General features: G+C 49.2%; 1 protein-coding gene and 1 pseudogene across 3 annotated transcripts in view; both read left to right on the forward strand.

Annotated features, from left to right (window-relative positions):
* Positions 1 to 884: 884 nt before the first annotated feature.
* Positions 885 to 2,736, forward strand: LOC116558039 (annotated as a pseudogene).
* A 2,922-nt stretch (positions 2,737 to 5,658) lies between these two features.
* The window catches only part of HEATR4 (HEAT repeat containing 4), a 20,980-nt gene continuing 16,227 nt past the window's right edge, over positions 5,659 to 10,411 (forward strand). For all 3 annotated transcript variants that reach the window (XR_004271798.1, XM_032287929.1, XM_032287928.1), the window contains exons 1-3: positions 5,659 to 6,779; positions 8,000 to 8,187; positions 9,604 to 9,744. Coding sequence is in view for 2 of the 3 variants with exons in the window: in XM_032287929.1 (XP_032143820.1) it covers positions 5,905 to 6,779; positions 8,000 to 8,187; positions 9,604 to 9,744 (1,204 nt within the window). In the remaining variant the exon portion in view is untranslated. The remainder of the gene's footprint in view (positions 6,780 to 7,999; positions 8,188 to 9,603; positions 9,745 to 10,411) is intronic.

Genomic DNA, 10,411 nt, shown 5'->3' on the forward strand with positions numbered 1-10,411 from the left:
TGGACATTGAAGAATTAGGTATTTATTCCAGTCTTTGCAGTCTGGGTTTATTTGTACCCATCCTCCTTGAGAAGGCTTTCCATATATTCAAAGGGGATTAAGTGTTGTGACTTAATCCTATGGTCTCTGCAGCTGATGTGTACTGGGGGGGTGCCCTAAGCCTATGGTGCCTGCAACTGGTACCAACTCCTGGATACACTCCTTGGTGGCTTTGGGTAAGATAAGGAAGAATTCCCTGGTTACCCAGGTAACATCTCTCACTTTCTTTCCTCTCTTTCCCTCAATCAGGAATCTCTCTCCCCACTGGGCTGCCTGGAGTTGGGGAAAGGGTAACATGAGCACTCCCATGGCCACCACAGATGGCAGTGCACTGGGTCACACCTGAAGCTTTGCAGACCAGTACAGTATTTTGGGTCCTGCCCAAGGCCTGTGGGCACTACTCCTTAGCTACCACTGATATTTACTCAAAGCCCAAGGGCACTTTAGTCAGCAGATCGTGAATTCTGCCAGGACTAGGTCTGACCTGCCAGAGTAGTGGATTCCCTTCTGGCCCACGGTGGGTCTGGAAGTATAGTGTAGGAGCAAAGGCCTAGAATCAGGAGCTTCAGGATTCTGTCTGGTGCTTTATTTTCCTGTGGCTGAGCTGCTACTCAGGTTGCAAGACGAAGTCCAGAAGAGCGTCTCTCCCTAAGCTGCCCTACCTGGAGTTGGGGGAGGAATGATGCAGACAGTCCATTGGCCACTACAGCTGGTGTCACATGGGGTTACACACACTCCAAGTCCCCTGCCTCCATGACCAGTGCAGCTCCAGGGTTTGCCCAAGGACTATAGTCCTTGTGACCTGACTGTCACTCATATTTAGTCAGGGCCCCAGGCAACTTTGGTCAGCTGCTGGTAGAACCAGCTGGGACTCTGGTCCGTCCCACTCTGGCTGAGGATTCTCCTCTGGCCCAGAGCTGATCTAAATGCTTCCTCTGTGGGTGCCAGCAGAATTCTGCTCAGTGTTATGCTGTGCTGTGACAGGGCAGCAGTGAGTTCCAATGCAAAATCTCACACTCCTCTCTCTCCCCCAGGTGCACAGATTCTTTCTCCAAGCTGTTGTGCCAGGAGTGGGGGAGGAGGGGATAGGCGATGCGGGATCATCTTTGCCACCCTCTTCAGTGCCTCCTCCCTTGATATGATATGAAAACCAGGTAATGTCAAGAAGCAGCTCCTCTGATCCTTCTGGAATCTCTGCCTGGTTCAGCCTGCCAGCCTCCACTCCTGCCTTCACCATGTCCATCAGGGTGACCCAGAAGTCCTACAAGGTATCCACCTCTGGCCCCTGGGTCTTCAGCAGCTGCTGAGGGAACTCCTCTTAGTAAGAGTCTTATAAGACAGGCCTGGTGCCCACATCAGCTCCTCAAGCTTCTCCCAAGTGGGCAGCAGCAGCTTCTGGGGTGGCCTGGGTGCAGGCTATGGTAGGGCCAGCGGCAGGGGCATGGGAAGCATCACCGCCGTCACAGTCAACCAGAGCCTGATGAGCCCCCTTAACCTAGAGGTGGAGCCCAACATCCAAGCTACACATACCCAGGAGAAGAAGCAGATCAAGACCCTTAACAACAACTTTGCCTCCTTCATTGACAAGGTAAGGTCCTTGGAACAGAAGAACAAGATGCTGGAGACCAAGTGGAGTCTCTTGCAGCAGCAGAAGACAGCTTGGAGCAACATGGACAACATGTTAGAGAGGTACATCAACAATCTTGGGTGGCAGCTGGAGACCCTGGGCCAGGAGAAGCTGAAGCTGGAGGCAGAGCTTGGCAACATGCAGGGGCTGATGGAGGACTTCAAGAGCAAGTATGAGGATGAGATCAGTAAGCGTACTAAGATGGAGAATGAGTTTGTCCTTATAAGAAGGATGCGGATGAAGCTTAAACGAACAAGGTAGAGCTGGAATCTCTCCTGGAAGGACTGACTGATGAGATCAACTTCCTCAGGCAGCTGTATGAAGGGGAGATCCCGGAGCTGCAGTCCCAGATCTCAGACACGTCTGTGGTGTTGTCCATGGACAACGGCTGCTCCCTAAACATGGACAGCATCATCGCTGAGGTCAAGGCACAATACAAGGAGATCACTAAGTGCAGGTGGGCTGATGCTGAGAGTATGTACCAGATCAAGTAAGAGGAGCTACAAATGCTGGCCAGGAAGCACGGGTATGACCTGCGGCGTACAAAGTCTGAGATCTCTGAGATGAACCAGAATATCAGCCTGCTCAAGGCTGAGATTGATGGCCTTAAAGGCCAGAGGGCTTCCCTGGAGGCTGCCATCATAGACACTGAGAAGCGCAGGGAGCTGGCCATTAAGGATGCCAATGCCAAGCTGTCTGAGCTGGAGGCCGCCCTGCAGTGGGCCAAGCAGGACATGGCGCAGCAGCTGCGTGAGTACAACAAGCCGATGAACATCAAGTTGGCCCTGGACATTGAGACTGCCACCTACAGGAAGCTGCTGGAGGGCGAGGAGAGCCGGCTGGAGTCTGGGATGCAGAACATGAGTATCAATACAAAGACCACCAGCGGCTATGCAGGTGGTCTGAGCTCTGCCTATGGGGCCTCACAAGCCCTGGCCTCAGGTACGGCCTGGGCTCCAGTTCCTTCAACCACACCAGCTCCATCAGGGCCATGGTTATGAAGAAGATTGAGACCCATGACGGGAGGCTGGTGTCTGAGTCCTCAGACATCCTGCCTAAGTGAACAGCTGCAGCAGCCCCTCCCAGCCTGCTTCTCCTGAGGCTGCCCCAGAGCCTGGGAGGTAGGCCCCAGTGCAAGGGAGCACGGGAAACAGGAGACCCACCTGAGGCTCAGCCCTAGCCCTCAGCCCACCCACTGAGGAGTTTACTGCCTGGGGATCCCCCTTGCCCATGCCTCCGGCTGCAGAACAATTCAATGGCTTTTTTTTTTTTTTTTTTTGTCCAAAATAAAACCTCAGCTAGCTCTAAAAAAAAGAAAGAAAACCAGGTACTATCGTCACTCACCTGATTTTCTGTTGCTTATGAAGATGCTTTTCTTTTTTTATTTTTTTAGAGACAGGGTTTCACCATGTTGGCCACGCTGGTCTCCAACTCCTGACCTCTGAATCCACCTGCCTCAGCCTCCCAAAGTGCTGGGATTATAGGCGTGGAGCCACTGCACCCAGCCATCTTTTTTTTTTTTTTTTTTTTTTAATAAGGAATCTTACTCTCTCGCCCGGGCTGGAGTGCAGTGGCACCATTTCATCTCACTGCAACCTCCGCTTCCCAGCTTCAAGTGATTCTCCTGCCTCAGCCTCCCAAGTGGCTGGGATTACAGGCCCCTGCCATCACACGCAGCTAATTTTTGTATTTTTAGTAGAGATGAGGTTTCTCCATGTTGGCCAGGCTGGTCTCGAACTCCTGATTTCAAGTGATTTGTCTGCCTGGGCCCCTCAAAGTACTGGTGACCATGAGTCACTGTGCCTGGCCTAAACGTGTTTTTCTTGCAGGGACAGTTGTTCAGTTTAGTGTACCTGCAAGGAGACAATTGCTGGAGGGTTCTGTCTGCCCATCTTGCTCCAGCCTTTCCATTTTCAACCAGTAAGAGTAGCCACTGTTTCAGGAAAAAAAATCATCTTGTGATCACCCTCTTTTTCCTTACTTTTCCAGTCTATTTAAATACCAAGTGCCATTGTAAAGACATTGCCTTCATGGTTGTGAAGAGATGAAGCAATTAAATTTAGCCTCATGAGCAAAAAGTCCTGGAGTGACAGCATATTAATCATGTGTCCCTTAATTTGAGGGAGGTCATTGATTCTGGTCTAATAGCATCTAGATGAAAGTTGAGCCTTCACTGAGCACCGTGGCTCACACTTGTAATTCCAGTGCTTTGAGAGGCTGAGGCAGGTGGCCTGTCGACCCTGAGAGTTTGAGACCAGCCTGGGCAACATAGTGAGACCCCATCTCTCCTAAAAATAAACAGATAGCTGGGTGTGGTGGCGCATGCACCTGTAGTCCCAGCTACTCGGGAGGATGAAGTGGGAGGATTACTTGAGCCCAGGAGGTTGAGGCTGCGGCGAGCTGTGATCATGTCAGTGCTGCACTCCAGCCTGGGTGACAGAAGGAGACCCTGTCTCAAAACACACACACGCACACACCCTTAACAGAAAGAAATACAACAAGGTTACTTTTACACATGGAAGACAGTAAGAGAAATCATGCCCTAGGGAGAGAGGTTGTGTGCGGGTTAAGGAGGAAAGAGAAACAAGTCAGATCTGGTCTACGGGGCACCTTGGACGCAGTGCAGGAGTTGACACTAGCAGGATAGAAAGACATGGAAAAATGGTCTCTCCTTCCTTCTTATGCATAAGGAGGCCTACCTGCTCCTGGGAGTGGCAAGGCCAACAATGTGAGTGGTAGGAAGTGGCGCTTGAGCCAAGGCCAGTGTGGCACAGAGGTTAAGGAGGTTAAGTGCTCCAGGGTTGCGATTTAGCAGGCTAGGTTTGAAACCTGACTCCTCTGCTTATGGGCTATGTGATCTGAAGCAATTTACCTACCTCTCTGAACCTCAGCTTCTTCCAATAGGAAATGAAGATCACAATATCTTTCCTATGTAAAGCCCACAGCAAGGTATTCCAAAACTATCATTCTTAGGCCAAGGGAGTGCTTCAAAAGGAAAACAAAACAAAGCTAACACTAAATCTAAGCATTTGTTATATACAGTGTTTGCCATGTTAGCTACAATCTGGAAACAACACATCCAATTAATTCAGGAAGTGTCAAAACCATTTACCTAGTTGATAAAATATGTTACAGCTGTTCAATATTTTAACAATTAAAAACTATGTAGCGGCCGGGCGCGGTGGCTCAAGCCTGTAATCCCAGCACTTTGGGAGGCCGAGGCGGGTGGATCACGAGGTCAAGAGATCAAGACCATCCTGGTCAACACAGTGAAACCCCGTCTCTACTAAAAATACAAAACATTAGCTGGGCATGGTGGCACGTGCCTGTAATCCCAGCTACTCAGGAGGCTGAGGCAGGAGAATTGCCTGAACCCGGGAGGCGGAGGTTGCGGTGAGCCGAGATCGCGCCATTGCACTCCAGCCTGGGTAACGAGAGCGAAACTCCGTCCCAAACAAACAAACAAACAAAAAAAAAAACTATGTAGCAATAGATGTGCTGGGTGACTCTGAAAGAAGAAACAGGAGACATGGTCACTGTGCAGTGGAGTTAGAATCTTTAACAATGTGAACTGTCATAGGATTAACAGTTAAAGTAAGTGGTACAGATTAGGAGTGATTTATAAACTTGAGTATGACCTGGTGGCCTGGATAGGTTAAGAAAGAGTTATGGAACAGGACAGATTGAGCTGGGCCTGGAAACTGGATAGAATTTATGTCAAGTATGAAAGCCTAATTCATGTAGAGGATACAGAAGGAAGCTCCATTATGTGGAGAGAGGATACGCAGAGAACAGGCAGGAGACCGGACTGGCTCAAGCAGAGGTTACATGCCAGGACAAAGTAATAAACTGTGGCCAAAGTCATGCCATGCTGAATAGTCTGAACTTTATGCCATAAGCCTTTTGAATGAAAGAAAACAACATCTGAAGACAAACTGGAAGCACGGGATACTGCCGAAAAGCAGTCATCCCACACATGGAGATGCGGGTCTGATACAAGAAATATTTAGAATGTTGTGCCATTTTCTTCTTTTGTTCTAATTCATGTGGTTTTTTTCCCACCCCCTTTCCATCTGTTTTTCACGTTATTCTCTTTCTGAACTGCCATGGGCTGCCAATTCCTGCTGACCTAGAGCTCTCATCAGTTCCTCCCATTCCCTTAACAGGTGCCTGGCATCGTCCCCAGGCCTTGCCTCTGGGCCAGGCAGTGTGGAAGGAATCATTTGCTGGGAAGCAGTATGACCAGGACCCAGAAGGCAAAGACCTTTCTCCCTCATTGCTTCTATCAGTCACTGCCCCCACGGCTGGGATGGGGCATGACTTTAAACTACCCAAAACTGAAAGGCAAGGAGGAGTGTGCCTCTGTCACCAGTGTGCCTCAGGTCAGCTCACAGCACTGTCTATACCGCAAGAGGCAATATTTGAAAATGGCTGCTGCAAACCTTACCTTCTCTCAGGAGGTGGTGTTGCAGCGAGGGCTGCCCAGCATTCCTTACAGTCAGTACAGCTTTGACCACCTCTACAACACCGATGGCATCATCCACACTCCCCGGATCAAGAAGGCCTGGCCTCAGAAACCTGTTAGCTTCAAGTTCCTGGGTTCCTCAAGTCCCTTAGCAGGAGACACCTCCCCGGCTGTGAAGACAGAAAGCTCTGCCAATCCCAAAAAGAAGCTGAAGAAATCAAAGCCAGCAGGCGCTGTCTGGGAATCACCCCGCCCTCTCATCCAGCGTCCCTGCATGTATCCAGATAGTCTAGGTCGGCCGCCTTCTCCAGATGTGAACCTGGAGGACAGAGAAGCCTGGCTTTCGCCTCCTGAGAAGGAGGCCAGAGCATGGGAGGACACTGTGCTGGAAAAGCTGAACAAGCGCACAGCCCGATGGATCCAGAACAAGCGTCCTCAAAGGCCTGGGGCATCCCCCAGCAAGTGGCAGAGCTTCCTGCGCCAGCAGTACGACTGGAGTCACATCCGTGACGAGCTTACCTCCTCCAGCGACCTGGAGCTCCTGAAACAGCTGGAGGCAGAAGAGACAGCAGAGTTTGAGGATCAAGGTGTCATCCCACCCCCACAAGAAAAGAAGAAGCCAGAACTGCTACTTCCTGCTTACTACAGGTATACTGGCCAGGGCCCCAAGCACACCCTTGATAATCCCTGACTCCCCTTCAGGGACCCCCAGGTGGACTCACACTTCCGATTTTGGAATGCACTCTCCCATCAGCCTCATGTTCTCCACCAGCAGCCTGCTCTCTGAGAGCTCTGCAAAGTAAGGTTTCTCAGTCTGCACTGCTGACATTCTGGGTTGGATAATTTTTGTTGGGGGAGCTGCCCTATGCATTATAGGATGCTAGCAGCATCCCTGACTCATACCCACCAGAGCACAACCTCCTAGCTGTGATGACCAAAGATGTGTCAAACACTGCCAAGTGTCTCCAAGAGGGACAAAATCATTCACAGCTGGGATCCACTGCTCTTAAAGGGATTGGTTCCCAACCTTCTCCAGCAGACTTAGCCATCAGTCTGCTGGTCTAGCTACCATCCAGGTGCTCCCAGAAATGTATCCTTGGTGAAGCGAGGAAGGCAAGAACCTCGTAGCACTGAGTGGTCCTGCCTCACTCTGAATAAGGAACCAGGGTGTCACTGACTCAAAAACTGACTAGCTACAGGACAGAGAACCAGACAACCTGAGAGAAAAAGATAAGTATATGTTTCTCAGATTGCTTCCATCTCATTTATAGCTGGAGGGAAGATGAGCTATTATACTATCCCTGATTCCCAAGAGTGAACTAAAAATAAGTGGAAATCCATTTATTCATTTGTTAGACAAATATAAACTATGTACTTGCTACTTTCCATGCACTCTGCAAAGTGCTGGGAATACAATGTAAAAGCGACAGACACAGACATGCACCTTTAAGGAGCTTAACAGCCTGTCCACCAGGTGGATGGACATTAAATAACCACACACAGAATAGACAGAGTGAGATGACGTAGGAGGTGGGTTCCCTCCCCCAAGGCCATGGAGCCTCTAAGGGCACGAATGTTAACAAAGGGTTTTGCTGGAGCACAGCCGCTCTGCCATGCTGCCTGGTGGCTGCAGAAGGTGTGGATGCTTCAGTAGCTGGGCAAGGTGGCTGTAGACGGCCCTTCTGGCAGCTCCACATTCAACTGGCACCATGGGGACAAGGCTAAAAGTTAAACATAGGTGTTCTGCAATGTTCACGTGTGTAGGAGCTGAGCTTAAAGATGAAAGGAAATGAGCTGTGGATCTAATGGAAAGGGGGATCCACCTCCTACTCTTTCCCACTTTTCCCTCCTTTCTCACCCTTGCCAAGATTGCCCAGTAATTTCCCACAAGCAGAGACAGTTGAAATCATGCCCGGCAACAAGACCACTGAGGATATCCATGAAAAGATGAGCATCTCCCAGCCCCAAAACCAGAGCTACTTTCGTCAGGTGAATCCCCAAGCTGGAAAGTTTGCCTACTCCACAGACAACACCTTTGAACAGGAGATTTACTTTGGTAATAGAGCTGGGCCCCTGTGGTAGGGGCAGAGGAGGACATGGGCCAGGGAGATGGAAGGTCACGGGGGGCTAGAAACAGTTGTGGGTATGGACAAGAGGCCCTGGGTGACCCTGGTTTTCATGTTCATGACCCAGCACCCATACTAGCACAGGAGTCGGGTTGGGAATGATATCTAACAGGGAGGGAACTGCTCTCTCTCCCTGCTTTCTCTGTCGCTCCATCTTATTAAAGCGGCAATGAAGGATGGAACTGTAAAGTAGGCAAGACTTTGGGAAAAACCAATCTCTTCTGTGTCCACCCTTCTCCCTTCTCTTACTTTGAAATATTCTCCCACCAATGTGCTATGTTGGAAAAAATTACGGCTTTGGAGTCAGGCACATTGGGGTTTAAATCCTGGCTCAGTATTTTTTAGTAACTTTCAGTAAATTATATAATCCCTCTGATCCATAAATACCTTATTTGTGAAGTGACACTAACAAAAATGCACTTTGAGTAGATGAGAAAGCACCTATAATGCTTCTTGCCCACTGTCTAAGGTGTTCAGTAAATGTTCACCACCTTCGCCTTCCCTACTGCTGTCCTTTAGATGCCTGGGCTTTCAGGATACCTGATTTAGGTCTTCATGTTCCAAGCTGTTTCTTCTTCCCAAGCCCCATCTTGTTCCTAAACTGCTGCAGCTGAAAATCTTCGCAAAGTGTTTAACAAAATTACTCTAAGGATTCATGATTCATGGAATCAATAAGGGGCCTCTTTTTTAGTATCTAGCTTTTCGTAAGGCATAAGGCCTCTAAGTGGTTATATAGGTTATTTTCTTTTTTTTTGAAACAGGGTTTCACTCCCACTGCCTACGCTGGAGTGCAGTGGTGCTATCTTCACTGCAACTGCCACCTCCTAGGCTCAGTAGAGACTCCTACCTCAGCCTCCCAAGTAGTTGCACCCAGCTAATTTTTGTAGTTTTTGTAGAGACAGGGTCTCACAATGTTGCCCCGGCTGGTCTCGAACTCCTGATCATAGGTGATTCACCCGCCTCGGCATCCCAAAATGCTGAGATTACAGGTGTGAGCCACGGCACCCGGCCATGGGTTCTGCCTTAGAAAAGAAAGCACCGTCCTTGGCTCCCAGACCTCTAATGAGGCGACTAGCTATGACATTTTTTTTTTCCCCACAGACACTACAGTGACTTATCACTGTGATATTTCTTTTTTTTTTTTTTTTTTTTTTCACTTTTTTTTCACTGTGATATTTCTAAGCAATGGTCACCTTCAAAGGATGCCCCAGAGTATGTTAGTCATGGATCCTAGGGGCTTAGATTAGGGTAAAAGGAAGTTGGGTCTGATCCTGGTGATTGGGAACCCAGGAAGAAAGGAAAGAGGGAGGATATAGGGAACTCACTGTTTCTTTGTCTGTTCACAGATGAAGTCCGGATCATCCACCAGATTGGTGCAAAGAGAGACAAGATTCTCCTGGAAAACCTAAATCGGTATAACAAGCAGCTATCTAAGGTCTTCCCTGAAACTCCAGAAAAGTGGAGTGCCCAGGCAATTCCTGAAGCATGTAAGGAGGAAGCAGATAATGGGGAAGGCAGCAGTTAAAAATGGGAGTGTGGCTACTTCCCATCATTACCCCCCATTCATGTGCTTGCGCTCCCAGTTCATGGACTGAGGCACTATTAGCATCTGGCAATCCCCTTTCTACCTACTAAAAATAATCTCACAATATTATAAAATACTAACTGTGACTAGGAAGAGCCTCACAGGAACATACATTCAGTTGAGACCTGATATAGCTTAGGTATAACTAAGTGCTTTAGGGCCAATAGTTACCAACGAGGCAGCTCCTATTTCAATGCTAATAATAGGGGAAGTGCATCAAACTCCTGACCCAGCATTCTGCCCTTTTCCCTTGGGCTGGCTCTACCCTCCCACTCCACACTCAGCCCACCTATACCTGAACTTTCACAGGGTCATCATTCTTCACTCTGTAAGACAAAGAGAGGGGCCGGGCGCAGTGGCTCAAGCCTGTAATCCCAGCACTTTGGGACGCCGAGGCGGGTGCATCACGAGGTCAAGAGATCGAGACCATCCTGGTCAACATGGTGAAACCCTGTCTCTACTAAAAATACAAAAAAAAATTAGCTGGGCATGGTGGTGCGTGCCTGTAATCCCAGCTACTCAGGAGGCTGAGGCAGGAGAATTGCCTGAACCCAGGAGGCGGAGGTTGC

Source organism: Sapajus apella, unplaced genomic scaffold (assembly GCF_009761245.1).
Source record: "Sapajus apella isolate SASKATOON/1434 unplaced genomic scaffold, GSC_monkey_1.0 scaffold20, whole genome shotgun sequence".
Taxonomy (NCBI): Eukaryota; Metazoa; Chordata; class Mammalia; order Primates; family Cebidae; genus Sapajus; species Sapajus apella.